Source organism: Lissotriton vulgaris, unplaced genomic scaffold, assembly GCF_964263255.1.
Source record: "Lissotriton vulgaris unplaced genomic scaffold, aLisVul1.2 SCAFFOLD_2332, whole genome shotgun sequence".
In the NCBI taxonomy this organism is placed as follows: domain Eukaryota; kingdom Metazoa; phylum Chordata; class Amphibia; order Caudata; family Salamandridae; genus Lissotriton; species Lissotriton vulgaris.
In genome coordinates, this window is record NW_028254257.1 from 212,775 (window position 1) to 228,920 (window position 16,146).

General features: G+C 44.7%; 1 protein-coding gene across 1 annotated transcript in view; it reads left to right on the forward strand.

Moving 5' to 3' along the window:
- MRPS11 (mitochondrial ribosomal protein S11) overlaps positions 1-16,146 on the forward strand; it is a 226,598-nt gene that overhangs the window by 66,237 nt on the left and 144,215 nt on the right. Inside the window, exons 3-4 of the mRNA XM_086951611.1 lie at positions 1,579-1,677; positions 8,766-8,895. Of these exons, the coding sequence (XP_086807737.1) occupies positions 1,579-1,677; positions 8,766-8,895 (229 nt within the window). The remainder of the gene's footprint in view (positions 1-1,578; positions 1,678-8,765; positions 8,896-16,146) is intronic.

Below are 16,146 nucleotides of genomic sequence, written 5' to 3' on the forward strand. Positions count from 1 at the left end.
CGAAGTGTGATGAAAACAAATGAGGAATCTTGATGGAATCATGTGACTAAAACCATTTCCAATATTATGGGTAGAAAGGTTGGGTTGTCCGGAACCTCAATCATTTTTGGGGTGATTCCTAGTGGGGTAAAAAATTTAACAAACTTAACACTTTCTAAAAACCAGAAGGTGCTCCTTTTTCTTCTGATACTTATGGTGCAAAGGGAGATATGTGTAAAATGGATTCTCCTTTCTCCCCCAATTAAAATTGAATATATCTGATCGGGACAGCGAATTTCACAACTTGATAGAGCAAATTGAAGGGTAACAAAAACAAAATTTTGGGATCTCTGGGATACTTGGTCTACAACCTATGTTTCTAGTTTCTCTCTAGGAAATAACATACACTCTTTTCTCACATAATGTTTTTTTTATTCCGGTATAATATACTGTTTTTCTTCAGTCTCGCCCTTTGCTTTAATAGGGTTTTGTTATTGGGATTCATTTGGTGTAAGAAATACATTCTTTGTGCTTATTGGTCCAATGATTACGAACTTGCTCTCCAGGCCGATACGATGGGAACCTAATTAAGTTTATCTATACAGGCCTGCAGAAGAATAGGGGCCATGGTCAACCCAGGTAGGCAGGCTCGACAACTGACCCTGGGGTTAAGAACTTACCCATCCTTTGGTGTGGAGTGACCGGGTGTTTCTTTGTCCCTTAACTGGTCTGACCGGCCCCACCTTCTTGAATTTAGAGCATCCTTTCGAAAAATGAGGACAAAAATATAAAAACGTTTAAAGAAAAAAAACGTTTACATATCTTTAAAGATCACTGCATCACAACACTGAAGTAGCACACTTCTGCTTCCTCAACTCATCTACCACTTCAGTCATTTGTTGGCCGTATCTTTGCCTTAGAGAACTACGTTACCTCTTGGCTGGGTTCATGCTATTCATAAATCACATACATACATTCCATACACAAACTTTCTTTCTCATCTTTATGTAGTATTCCCATTTTGATTTACTGATTTAATTAGGCCTTACGGTTATATAGAAATTCACAAACTTTTTCAGTAAGTTACGTAGTAAATTTCATTTGGCTTTATAAGTTCTACCAAAGAAGTATGGGCTTTTGTTGTAAAATATTTATGGTTTGTAGCCTAAATTTTTCACAGCATCTCTCTGGAAGTTTTTTCACTAATACTTTCTTTTGCATACCTAGTTCATTATAAAATCTCTGGATGCAGCTTTACATTTGTCCCAAGTATTATGTAACAGTGTGACTTCATTAACATCACCCTTTAAAATGACTTTGCACAAAACTTCAGAAGCTAAAAAAATGTTTTTAATAACTCGAAGGACATAAATTAAATCCCTATCAAATGTTTATTTCTTTTAGGGTAATACATGAAAATCAAAATCCCCTGGTGCATAATGTGGAATAATGATTGGATTGAGCCTATTTCCGAATGTAAAAGAGTAGGAGTTATACAATTGTTCTTGAAATTGCTAAGTGAGGGTTACATACATAACAAAACTTCTAATGCGTTTTGTACTTTTTTTGTCCTCACAATATTTGTCTACTTTTTTGTAGTCTTTTCCCACCAATGCCAGGAGAAAACAGCAGCTTAAGATGGGGAGGAAAGAAGTTTGAAGAAATCCCAATAGCTCATATCAAAGCAACATATAACAAGTAGGTGTTCTGCATGGATGAGAAGTTTAGCTAAGTTTTGATAGCTTTTATTTACATTATTTGTGAAACACTGTGTGAGTATAAGTGTAGACTGAATTAGTTTGCTTGGAAATAAATTTATATTTCACTATTCCAACCGTGGTGTTCATGTGATAATTGTCTGTGTAGATTTTACTATTTCTAAAATTGTGTAGATTGTTTGTTTTGGTTTTATGTTGTTCAACTCTTTCCGTCTGACGGACATTAAAAATTCCTAATAGAAACGGGCAGTCATTTATGAAAGTTTCTGCTCATCATAGTCCTGTCATTTGGACAAGACGGGGAACTAAAGTTTGATAGTTACTTTGGTTAACCTTCAGTTGCAAATATGGTCATTTTACACTGGGCTAATGCTGAAACAATTTCCATTCTTTTCCTGCTCCCTTGCATATTGTTGTTACTCAACTTAAAAAAATATTCCTTCCATTCAAGTAGACCTACGACTCCTTGCTATACTAGAGTCCTCTCACATTCTAAACATGTCTGTATGGCTTTGGAGAGATCAAAGCACGCTTCCTTTGTTATTGCACTTAAAAATATCTGTTTGGCTACTGTTTGGATCGTAATGTCCCCTGCATGGTGTATGAGCATGTACCCCTGCCCTAGAGTGCCTAACTACAAGTGAATTAGGAAGCCTGCCTTTTTAGTTGACCTTTCAGTCACAGTGAACTAAAACGTGCACAGAGACTTAGGCCTGTCCAATGTATCACAAGAATTAGAACCTGTTCTGTGACCTTAACCCATTGACCACGGTGTGAATTTCGCTGCGGTGCAGATGAAATAAAGGGTGGGCGTGGTTCTGATGACCCCCGGTCGTCCTCCACACACGCCCACCGTGACGTCCCGTCCGACGCACCGAAAGTATTAAAGGACACCCCAAGCGTGCCCTCATAACCTGTAATAGACTGCAGTCCATATCCGGGGTTGATCACATGACGGTGTGGTGGTAGAGTTCCAGGTTTAGTGAATTATTAGTCTTTACCAGGTCTATTTTCTGTGTGAGAGTGTTGAGTGTGGTCTACTGACCCCACGTATTTAAAATTCTGGTTTCGTGTGACCTCAAGATCTTTGTGCTGTCATTCCTATTTGTGTCGCATGAGTGCAGGTGTGGTGGTTGTGAAGCACAGATGTGGTACTAAGACGGTGTGTAGTGAGATTCCTGAATTCGGGACCCATTGGCTCCAGTTTAGATTGCCCCGGTCTAGCACGATACAAGATGGGAGGTGGCTGCAGCTACCTCATACAGTGAAAGACACTGCCTGAATTCCTGTGGCTAGAGAGTGGAAATCCACACACTGAAGTGTGGGAGAATGGAGACAGGGCTACACTTAAAAATTCAATGGGGTCCTTTTTAGCAAAGGACTGCAGATTTGTTGTTCCAGAGATTCCGGTATCTACAAGAGGTTTCAGTTGTTGAAGGTGAAGAAGAACGTAAGCAGGACCTGTTCTTTTTAAAGGTTCCTGGTTAGTGCTCTATGAAGGCTGAATAACTGCAAGACCATTCATGCTCACATTGCTGTTGCTTAAACTCCGAAGGAAGAAGCCGTTTGATTGAAGTAAAGCTCGCTCAAGCATTCTAAGTGGAAGCTGCAGAGTTCATTTAAGTCCAGAAAGCTGACAAGAAAAACACAAAAAGTCTGAACATGGAGCACCGCATTCCAGCCACTCGCACTGTTCGGGTGGGCAATGCACTGGGTACCTTCTGGCTGTGGAGCTCCTCAGCAGAATGAACTTCTGAAGTGCCTAGGCTCTGCCTCCTTCCCCAGCGGACAGCAACAGCAGCTGAGATGCATCAGCTGTGAGAAATAGTTACCGAAATCTTTGGTACCCCCACCAGATCTCACTGAAGTATATTCCGCCCCCAGGAATCTAAGGTGGCTGCTAGGCAGTCCCACGTCCCCGACGCTGAACGTGCCACACGACCACTGTCTGAGGTCGGCCTTTTCTTTGTACCAAATGTCACCACTTCCAGCCCCCGGCATAATGTCCTATGCCGTCCTCTGTTCCACCACATGTGCCACATACCGTAGCCTCTACAAAGGTACGGATGCCACCAATGCCAGATACAGAGCCGATAGTTTTGTCAGACTTGGAGGGTCAGCCCCCACCTTCCTGCACTAAACATTATGCCCATTCCAACCCAGAAACAATTCAACAATATGATGATGATGGGGACTTTGAAAGGGATGTGTATGAAGTAGGGGATACATTTGAAGACCTTGAGGATGCCAGTAGCCTAGACACCTCATCAGATATTTGGGTTATCCTCCCGGAACCAGGCTATGGCTCCTGGAAGTTCCAACTCCTTCGCCACAGTGGTCAGGAAGGCACAAGAAGTCCCTGATCTTATTCTCCCTATGCAGAAAGTAAAAACACATGTGCTAACCAAGGTCCTTAGCCCAGCCCAGCACCCTTACTACCTTGTAATGGGGCTCTGTTCTGTTCTAGCAGGCACCTGGTGAACACCAGGATCTTGTCCTAGTGAGGCTTCATTAGGGGATATTGACACAGGCAGCATAAATACGTGTCTCAGCATCAACAAGCCTCCCCGTCCTTTTGGATTATAGGCCGATTTGCAAGTCAAGAGCATCTAGGATCCCTGGGACAATGTACTACCCACATCCCAGCTCTCCCCTTCTGTAACCACAGCAAAACTGCTTTAATTTGTCCTCTGCAGCACACAGTCGCCTGGTAGCAGGTCGAATCCCCTTTCACCTCCCAGATGGAGAGTTATCACCTCAGACCAATGGGCACTCCAGATCTCCATGCATGAATACTCCCTACCCTTACCCGACCTGCCACCCACACCGCAGCACCGCCCCTACGACCACCTGCCCATACTCCAAGGAGAAGTTCAGAATCTCTTGGCTAAGGGAGCTATAGAGAGGGTGCAAACATCTAAGATCAGGATGAGTTGTTTCTCTTGTTATTCCCTGGTGCCGAAAATGGACAGAGGCGTCCAACCCTATCCTCGATATGCACCCTCTGAACTTCTTATTTCAGGAAGACATGTTCACGGTGCTCACTGTGGCCCAAATGTTTTGCCTGGCCTGAATACAGGCAACTAGATGGTACTTGCAGGATGCATATTTTCATATTGCCATCCTACAGTCCCACAGAGGCTATCAGCGGTTTCAGGTAGGCAAAGAGCACTTTAAATGTTCTATGCTCCCCTTCGGACTTATCGGCGCATCTCAGGTTTTCACAAAGGTGATATGGTGGCCACAGCCCACCTGCAGAGCTTGGAAATTCCAGTCTTCCCATACCGACATTTATTTTTTTATTTTATTTACTTTGAAAGTTTTATATAGCGCGGACAAGATCCTTGCAGATATCAGACCGCTTGACAAAGAGAAGTACATGAGGGAGCATGGTTAAACAGATAAATCAATAAGTACAAATTGGTGGCGACTAAGCCCAACATGAGTACAAAGTAGTGCAGCTAGGTGGTTACAAAGCTAAACATGTGAGTAATATACAGTTAATACACATAATCAAAAGAGTCAAACATGTAGTATAGATCGGTGCAGAGTACTAACAGTGATCAAGATAGTAGTTCAGGTGTATTTAGCCATGAGGATAGCTTTTACTACCTTTTTAAAGAGTGTGGTGGAAGAGATAAGCCTGGTTTCGGTCGGGAGAGAGTTCCAGATCCTAGGCGCCATTCCCGAGAAGGAGCGCTTATATGTTTTTTCCTTCCGGAATCTTCGAGGTTTCAACAGAAGATTGTTTGTGCCTCTGGTGTTTCTAGCTCCTCCAGAGATTGTCAGTTTCTCAGCGAGGTATCCGGGTGAGTTTAGATGTACCGCCTTGTGTGTCATGCAGGCGATTTTCAGATGTATTCTAGCTTCAAATGGCAGCCAGTTCAGGGATATCAAGTCAGGGGTAATATGGGAGTGTTTTTTTGACCCAGTGATGAGTCTCGCTGCAGCGTTTAGAGAAGCTCTTAGGGGTGCAGTTGTAGTTAGGGGGAGTCCGCAGAGGGCGATGCTGCCGTATTCAATTCGAGGGATGACTAGTGCTTGTACTGCCGTTTGGAAGTCTTTGGCTGGGAGGTAGGGTTTAAGTTTCCTCAGAGTGTTGATCTGGAAGTTTGCTCCCTTTGTTGCCTTGCTGATATGTTGCTGCATGTTCAGATTGGTGTTGAGTGTTATGCCTAGGGATTTTGCTGAGTCCACGATGGTGGGTTGGACATTGAGTGCAGTTAGGTCTTTAAGCCAAATTTGAGTGGTGGAGACCTTCGCTGGGGGTGAGATCAGAAGGAACTCTGTTTTCCGGGCATTGAGTTTGAGATGATTGTCGGCCAGCCAGGATTGGGTGCTTCTGATCGTTGAGTTCAGGAGCAAGATGTCCTTGGGGGACTGTAATTTGAGATAAAGTTGGGTGTCATCTGCGTACATGTGAAAGTGTACATTGGATGCTTGTAGCAAGGTAGTGAGCGGTTCCATGACTAGGTTGAACAGAGTTGGGGATAGAGAGGATCCTTGGGGGACACCTAGCGTTACGGGTATTGGCGAGGACATAAGGTTGTTGCTCTTGAATTTCTGCGACCTGTTGTGAAGAAAGGAGGTGAACCACTTGAGAACAGTTCCAGATAAGCCCATTCTTGTGTTTAGAAGCTCTAGTAGCTTCTCATGTTTAACAGTATCAAATGCTGAAGAGAGATCAAGGAGGATGAGGAGGCAGGTGTTGTTTTGGTCTAGCATTTGAAGTGCGTCGTCAATTATGTGAGTCATAGCCGTTTCTGTACTGTGCCCTGCTCGGAAGCCTGACTGGTGCGGGTTGAGGAGATCAAATTGTTCAATGTGTTTAGTCAATTGTAGTTGTGCGCATTTTTCCAGCAGTTTGGCGAGAGTGGGAATATTGGTGATGGGACGGTAATTGTTGAGATCAGAGGGGTCGGCTGTAGGTTTCTTTAGGAGAGGTGTGACCTGACCAATTTTTAGTGAGTCAGGTATGCTTCCTTGTTGGAGAGAGCTGTTGATAATTTTAGACATGACCTGCTACTGAAGACAGCTCGCCCCTAACATTTGTTAACCACCTCCCGACGACTAACGTTGTTGTTTTTTTTTTAAATGTGCCAAAGTCACACCTGACTCCATCACAAAGACTCCCTTTTGTTGGAGCCATCCTGGATACTGTGCTTTTCCGAACCATCCCTCCACCTCAATAAGCCAAGGACATTTGGACTATGATTCCGATTTTTCAACCCTCAGTAAGTGCTCTTGAGGCTTTTAGGCTTCTTGACCGCCTGCAAAAGACCTGCAGTGGTGCCTGCTCGACCACAATGTGACCTGCGGCAAGTCCCTTTCTTCACCCCATCCAGAACTAACAGTCATGATTGATGCATCATTGCTGGGTTGGGGAAATGGAGATCATAGGTATCTTATCTCTGGCAGAAGCCCACCTTCACATCAACTTGCTAGAGTTGCGAGGGATTCGTTTGGCAGTGAAAGCGTTCCTCTTGCTCATCAATTGGAAACAGGTGCAGGTTCTCACAGATAACACGACCACCATGTGGTATTACAACAGACATAGCGGGGTAGGGTTGTGTGTCCTGTGCCTATAGGCACAGGGCACACTGAACGTGAACTGGAAGTGACTGAACTCTCAGGGTATCTCTCTGAGTGCTCATCACCTGGCAGGCTCTTTGAAGAACAGGCTGACTAACTCTGCTGATGTTGCTTAATGGATCATGAATGACAGTTAAACTCAGAGGTAGTGCAGGACTTCTTCCACCCATGAAGAGAACCCTGGCTCTATCTATTTGCCTCTGCAGAGAATGAGCAGTGTCCAAACGTTAGATCATTGGCGTTCCTCTGACTTACTTCCTTACACGCCCAGAGTACTCAAAAAGATTAAGACACACTGAGCCCAAGTCACCTAGTGGCCTGGTACAGCTGAGGAGAATGTGGTAAGACGTCCTTTGCTAGGACATTCTGTTGCAACAGCAGTCTTCACAGTTTACACCTCTATGCATTTAGATTGAACAGGGACAGTTAATGGCTTTCAGTTTTCCTCCTGAAGAGATTGGTGTCATCCTGGCTGCCAGGCGTCCATCAACCGAAAATATATTTTTGCGTTTAGCCGATGTGGTTTATTGAGGGTGTACTAGCTTCGACCACAATAAACTTTTGAAAAAGTCACAATTGAACAAAACAAGAACTGTCAAAGCCAAAAGGCTGGGAGCTAATGCCAAACATTTTGGCTTTGCCAATGCTTATTTTGTGTAGCAAAAGTAATCAATCAGTGGATCTGAAAACAAAGTGGTTAGTGACCCGCTAGAAAGAAGTTATTAAAAAGAGGTGTACAACAGGACAGAACTGTGGAAGATGGAGCGATCACCTTGATATCTGCTGGCTGAATGAGTGCGACCGGGAGGAGGAAGGGGCTGCAGAGTGAATGAAAGCTAGGAATTCGGTAGAATAGATGAGGGAGAACATGAGTAAAGAGATAAAAGAAGTTGGAGTGGTGTTTGAAGGTTGGGGCTTGGTCAATAGGGTCACAATTGCAGGTCTCATAGTGGATAATTAAACCAGAGCTAGGATGGGAGGTAAGACGATGTGAGGTATGAATAAATTGAGGTTTTCTCATGTGGGAAGAAAGAGGTTAATGGTGTGTTAAGAATGCAGGACACTATGGTCGTTGTACTAGCGAGTTTATTCACGCAATCGCCAACCATTATAGCCACTAACTCCTTAGTGACAGGGGTGGCCTGGTCGGTACTTCATACTATAGATTCTGGATGGAGTATAGGAGGGAGTGGGAAGCCGGGGCGAAAGAACGTGGAAGTGGCAAGGATGAAAAAAAACAACATTCTTCATAGTGTAGGCCAACTATGTCAGGTCGGGTTGTAAGGGGGGTAGGCTTGAGTGTGCTTTTTATAAAAAGAAGGACTTAAATGTGTGTGCTTGCATTCAGGCCATTTGATTTAATTTGTTTTGTTGTTCCCCTGTACATCTGATACCAAGATACGTATGCTCATGATGCCCCTTATCTGATGTATGTATGGGTTTTGTATTTCATCATTTTCAATCTTTTTTCTATAGCACGCACATTCAGCTCACGTCCCCTGAAAATGAGCCCCTTGCTCGTACCTCGTGTGGTACAGAGGGCTTCAAGAATGCCAAGAAGAGCACCGCCATCGCAGCACAAACCGCTGCCATCTCCGCAGCATCAGTAAGGACTCCTTTTGTTCATTCAGTGCATACTTGATTATAGATGTTGCTGCTTCACATTTAAAGTGAGCACAGGTCTGATTGCTTTCAAAAGTGAGTTTGCCTTTTACAAAAACTGTTTAAGAGTATAATGAGACTAGAGTGAATAGTTTGTTTTTTTATTTTCTACTGTAGGTTCTTTATGTGGATTGGTTTAATCGGCCATAAAAGTAATTTAAACAATAATCTAGGTTTTTAACGTGAAATGTATTGTATCTGTAGAAAATCTTCAAGAAAAAAATTGCGTGTATCAACAAACAGAAGTTAATGGCAAAAGGACCAATAAACAGTGTAATATCACAACTGTAGTATTGCTTATAAAGAATATTATGGAAACGTGCTACAGAAAAGATGTGAGGACGCCACACTCATGTGTATCAAACGCAGAAGAGCGAAATCCCATCCAAAGCACCTGGAAGATAAAACAAATAACTGTCAACACTTTGTTATCTACAGATCACAGGAAAAATTGTTCTAGCCTCAGTGTTAACTGTAGGAAGCTAGCTATGTACATACTATACCAAAGTAAAGTATAGTGTGCACATAGTCCAGCGGATCCCCAACGGCTTACAGAGGTAAAAGTAGATAGTACCTTACTCTCTGTTTGTGGTAGTGTGGGCAAGCAGTAAGGCTTTATCAGCGGGTAGTGTTAAGCATTTATTGTACACACTCAGGCAAGAAATGATTTCACACACACAAACACTGAACTCTGACCAATTGTTTTGTTTAAAAATATTTTTGTTGCATCTTATTTTTAGAACCTAGTAGGGTGTGGTGCAGGTGAGTAAAAATAGAACTTTTCAAGAATAATACAGTTGAAGGCAATTGAATGCAGTTGTTTTTTTCTTACATGTAGGTCAAATGTTCAGAAACAGTTGAAATTACTTTTGCAGTTACTTTGTAATTACCTCTTAGACTCAGTGTGATATGCCTAGGTAACGCACTGGGACATTTCCTAGATAAAAGATAAGTAAGTCAGTTTTGGTCAAAGCTTTTCATACAATTTTCAACTCCAAACAGGGAACTTTTTCCCCAGAAAAACAGTCAATGCAGTCCTATGGGAGACATTCAGGTTATCATTTTAAAGTGAAGTAATCGATCTTTGGAGCTGGGTTTCTGGGGTTTGAACCATGGTTCCCCCAGGGTCAAGTATGCACTCAAAGAACCCCCTCAGCGGCACTAGGGCGGCCGGGTGCAGAGTGCTAAAGCCCAATGTTATCTGATGGGAAATAAGGGGACTCTGGTTGGTGGCTGCTCACGGCACGCCACTTGGATGTGGGAGCAAAGCTCCTAGGGTTCAGCTCAGGGCAATGGGGATCCACAATAGCACATAAGTTGCACCCGCAGTGGCACTGGGGCAGCTAGGTGCAGGGTGCTGGATCGATGTTGGGAGCCATGTTGTTTTCAATGGGGAAGCTCCAGTCAGGACAAACACTGCAGGTTCGGGCACGAAGATCTTCAGGAGGCTACCACTGGTTGGAGAGGTAAGTTAGTATGTCGTGAGATGCCGGGACACTGTCGGTTCGGCCACCCAAGGGCGTGGGGTGCAGGGGTGTCTTTTGGCATCGGGTTTTCCTTATTTGCTCCGGTCGCAGTCAAGGGGATCTTCCAGACAGAGGCTGCAAGCATCTTCGGGAGACTTGAGGTAGGTCAGGGATCACCAGATCCCAGGCCAGGATCGCCGGGGAGATCTCCTTGTGGTGTTGGGCCACTCGAACTCCGGCCATGGACGTCGGGTGCAGAATGGTGCAGACTTGGGGATGTTGGTGTTCAAATCCGGTGCTCACAGGAGACCAAGTCTTTTCAGTGAATGCAGGACACATCCTCCGGGTTCTGGGGGCTGCTGGCTGCTGGACACACCTGGAATCAGCTGCAGGAGGTCGAGGTGGGAACAGGCTGGTAGGGCTGGGGACAAGTCAGTTGGTCTCCTCTTCTTCCTTCAGCATGGCTGTTCAGTCCTGCTGTTCGGTCCTTCTTCTTGTCTGCGGAGGTAAGGATCGGGTTTGCCCCTGAATATTACATTTAGGGGCGTTTCTGGTAGGTACATGTTGAGACTAATGGGTCGCTTCCTTGGGGTGGGTACACCCCCTATTATGCCACCCTCCAGTGGGAGGAGGGCATAAGCCTCTCTCTGGTTGGCTCGGTCCCCCATCTTCAAGATGGTGGGGACTGAGAGTTGTGCCTTGCTTACCCCACCTGAGGGGTGGGGTTGGCAAAGGTGGGCACACCTCTCCTCCTATCTTGGTTTTTTTCCGCCGATTATCCCTCCCAAAGTGGGGGCCAGAACCGGTGGGGGACAGTTGCTGTGAGCAGTAAATGGCTGGGGCAGAGTGGACTCCGCCCATCCTGGGGAAGGAGGCTTTGCAACTCTGCCCAAGATGTGCTTTGTTTCAGGACACCAAGAGTGGGAGGCTCTCGACCGAGGGCTCCAGAAACATATCTGGGGTGGTAGCTGGTGAGCAGCCAGTCAGCCATAACACTAGAGTTAGGCTGTGCCCTTGGAGTTCATTTGGCAATAAATCCCACTCTGGAATCAGTATGGGTTTGATGTGCTGGGAAGTTTGATATTAAGCTTCTCAGATTTCAGTAAAGCCATTATGGTGCATTGGAGTTCGTAATGACAAACTCTCAGACCATATATTCTTTATGGATTTACTTCACTTACAGGGCCTAAGAATGGACTTAGACATTGTAGGGGTACAGGGCTCATGCACATGTACCCTCACCAATGATATAGTACACCCAGCTAAAGGGGTGGCTTAACTATTCCATTGGCAGTGGATGTGTGCCAGGTTGACTCTTCACTTTGCTCTGCACCGAAACACACAGCCTGCAATGGCAGTGTGTGTGTGTTAGGGTACAGGGCCTCTGAGGGTGTCACAATATGTGCTGCAGGCCTGGTCACAGTGCCCTTGGACTTTCATGTGGCTAGAGTTGTCATTTGGGTGTGCAACAGTACAATTTTGCAGCGTGAATCTTTTCTGGAGTCACATAATGTGCATTATTCCGCCATCTAGTGGTTGGGTCCGGTAGTATTTCTTCCTTTTTTTGTTCTTTTTTAGATCTCGCTGAGTTAGCTCATGCGCTGCTCGGAGAGACATTTAGGAGCGGCTTTGAGAAGTGCTCCCAAAGCGGCGATCAGCTTGCCAGAACGCGCACAGGTGCGCTCGACATGCACAGGACTTTTTCACGTCACGCGTGCACCACTGGGTTCACCACTTGCGTTTTTTTTAAATTAATTTTTGCGCGCAACACAACTCCTCGCTGGGTTGCGCGGCCAATGCTTGTTACTAAAGTGCCCTTAAAATATATCTTTTTTTAAAAAAAAGTTTATGTTTAGCCTCACTTTACTGGCTATGCTGCAGCTGAGCCAGTAAAGGGAGGGTGAGCAACAGGTCAGCAGAGGTGTTTGACATGCGTAACCCTCTTGTGCGATTAGCCTGTAGCCAGCCTTATACATTGTGTGCCCCCTGCAGCCTCTGCATTCCTTAAAAGGCTCTCCTGCCCCCCACTGCACTCGTCTGCCCGACCCACTTGTGTCTCCTATTAACCCCCTCATGTCGCCTCGTTTTTTAAATATATAAATAAATGTCTGCCATCCGAAAAAATAAAAAAACCTGCATGTCTAGTGACTTGACGGAGACACACACACGCATGCGCACACACACACACACACACACTAAATAGCGTGTAATGAACGTTCCCCAAAAAAATAAGAAAAAGAGGGGACTGCGAACTAGTTATTAGTTCAACAATTCATTGACATGATGACACAGAATATACGTCCCTACCCCCAAAACATCTCTGATTCTGATTTCACAAGCACTCCAATCTACTCTCAGCTTGCACACACTTTTTTCTAGCCTCAATACATAGCTCTTTATTGAGCCCTACTCTCACACAACCTCCTCCACCAATGCTGTCACCCCTCCCCCCTCCTGCCACCAGAGGGTGTGAAGACATGTAGCCGGTGTATTCTAACTCGCAGGATACTAGGGCTGCGGTCACAGTTTCACATCCTAAACCAACTTTGCGGACTTCCACAATTGCAGAAATGTAAACCCAAAAAAGTAACCATTTCAAGAGCTACTCCTCCTGCCCTTCTCTAAAAAACACATGCGTCCGCTGAAGACAAAAGTGAGTATGTTTACACGCCAATGGTGTGTGCGCCAAATGACATTCTTACATATGCGGTACGCTTGTTGTACTTTTAGAAAACAATACATTAATTTATGAAAGCTCAGACAACTGTGTCCTCAAATTATAAGTACAGTAACTAACAGAAATGAAAACGTTCTCACGCTAGCCTAGCAGGTTAAGGCATCAGTTGCAGCGCTCTTGAAGAACCTTGACTTGCCTCAGATGCAGCTCAGTCTTTTATCCTTTCCAGAAACATAACGCACTCCTATCAAGGCCTGCAACTTTACCTACTGTTAATTGCAGCGCTGCAGAGGCACAAGGAAGTGCTAGTTACAGCGTCCTGTTGCCATTTGGCACGTCGGTCGGTGGCATAAAAAGAGTGAAGCAATTAATAAAATAACATCCGGTAGCAAACTCTGCCCTGAGCAGCGCATTACAAAGAGCACAGTTTTATCTTAAGTTTTTTTAGGTCTCGGCTAAACGCGCGGAAGCGCGTTGTTGCCGAGAACTTATTGTTAGCGAGTGTGCTTCCCAGGAGACACTCCTGGCCGTGCGCATCGCCTTGGAGGGCGATTTGAAACGCGCACACGATCGCTATCGCGCTTGCTGTGGGCAGCTGCTGTCGTGCATTCACACAGACACACACCAGCGCCCATGCACGCACTTGCTCATACAGTGCCATGCTTCAAGGAAGTAAAAATAATGTGGACAGAACGAATAAAAAGAAGTTAAACATGAATGCTAAAGCTGTGATGGGAACTAAAAATCGGAAAGCTTAAATCAGATGTGTGAAATAATAACGTACCGAAAAAACCCTGAAAAATAACGTGCATGAAAGCCAAAAAATGAAAAGCAAGTGTTTACCTGTGGATGCAGTCCGTGCGAAGCATTAATACAAATGTTTACATGCTGGCTTATGTGTTTAATCAAACGGAGAAGAGAGGATAAAAGCACAGTGCTAGTGCAATGAGTGAAACAAAACTGTGCTATATATGTCCTCCTAGATCCAACACACAGTCTTACATCGTAGGTGCCAAGAAATATGAGAGTACCTACATACTACATCTGGCCGTGAAGGGCATTTACACTACGGAAGGGAGAATGCAGAGTAGAGAGTGCAGAGTAGTGAGTGCAGAGTAGTGAGTAGTGAGTGCAGAGTAGTGAGTAGTGAGTGCAGAGTAGTGAGTGCAGAGTAGTGAGTGCAGAGTAGTGAGTGCAGAGTAGTGAGTGCAGAGTGCAGAGTAGTGAGTTATGTTATGTTATGTTATAAAATATTTTATTACGCGCTCTGCTACTACAAAGTATCCTGGCGCGGGCAGAGTAGTGAGTGTAGAGTAGTGAGTGTAGAGTAGTGAGTGCAGAGTAGTGAGTGCAGAGTAGTGAGTGCAGAGTAGTGAGTGCAGAGTAGTGAGTGCAGAGTAGTGAGTGCAGAGTAGTGAGTAGTGAGTAGTGAGTAGTGAGTAGTGAGTGCAGAGTAGTGAGTGCAGAGTAGTGAGTGCAGAGTAGTGAGTGCAGAGTAGTGAGTGCAGAGTAGTGAGTGCAGAGTAGTGAGTAGTGAGTGCAGAGTAGTGAGTGCAGAGTAGTGAGTGCAGAGTAGTGAGTGCAGAGTAGTGAGTAGTGAGTGCAGAGTGCAGAGTAGTGAGTGCAGAGTGCAGAGTAGTGAGTGCAGAGTGCAGAGTGCAGAGTAGTGAGTGCAGAGTGAGTGTGCAGAATGCAGAATAGTGAGTGCAGAGTAGTGAGTGCAGAGTGAGTGTGCAGAGCAGTGAGTGCAGGTGCAGAGTGGTGTGTGCTGTTGAGTGCAGAGTGCTGTGTATTGGCAATGTAAATGACAATGCCATTTATTTATGATTTAAAGAAAAAAAAAGAAATGTCATGAGCAATGCCAATAGCTCTACCTTTAATGATGCCGAGACCATTGCATTGCAAATGCTTGTTTAAGAAGTGTGACAGCATGGTAAAATATTACACAGCAGGCAATGAATATAAAACCCTCAGTAAACACGGAAGCACAGAATAAATATATATTTTTTAAAATGGGGCTCTGAAAAACCTATAAACAGTCTGGTTGTGACATTACTAAAAACTTGTAATCGTCAGTAAAAAGAAGAGTGCGTCAAACAAGCTCTTTCCTCTGATTTTTTTTCCTCTAAAAAGTTAACGGCCATTAGCGGCTAAGCACCCATGCGCATCAGTTATTTGGTGCCCGGCTGGAGTTCACCGCAGGAGAACAGCTGCAGGTTAACGCACGTTCTAACTACAGCCGTTTGTGAAAGCGGCTTACATTCACCTTAAATGATACTCTTCAAACAAATTGCAGGCTGCACTTTAGGGTGTTTATACTCATCGCAGATTCTACAGCTAATGTATTTATCTCCAACCGTGTAATCGCTTTCATACAAAGGACCAAAAATAAGGATTTTATAGATGTTCTGGAAGGGTGATGAAGTAACCATGTATTGTACGGAATAAGCGGCCCTTTACCCTACCCAGGAAAATATATTCAGCGTCAGCTCTGAGTTTTGAGACCTTATATAGGAACTTAGCCACATAACTCCTCGGTTACACGCAATATCCTCCTAATGAACAGTACTGGTGTTTTTCCCGCTTACAAATGATATATTGTGACATAACGGTCCTACAATCACCAAATCAAAGATTTGGGATGCTAAGTGTCACAACTCCTGTGGAATGTACTTCACGCCAAAGATCACTTTCCGAACCCTAAATGAAAAAGCATTAGGTTTTCAAAGACTGTATCCCCCCCATCCGCACTTTTACAATTGCTTACCATTGCTTACCCCCAGTCTCTACTGAAGCCCACCATTACAACTTTCCGCTGAGTACTTCAGTGGATGGTGGTTGGCCTGGGTGTGGGTGTAGGGTTGGTTACAAAAGGAGACCGGTGAGTTTTATGGCAATCACATGCTTGCTGTAGCAGTGCGAGCCAATTCTACATCCACATCCTCAAAGCTTCATTTTATTCGGTATCTGCACTCACTATAGCCCCGGTTGTCATTGGAGTAGACGGACACTCTGCCGCGCTGGTCCTCCCGCTAGTATCAAACACATGTCC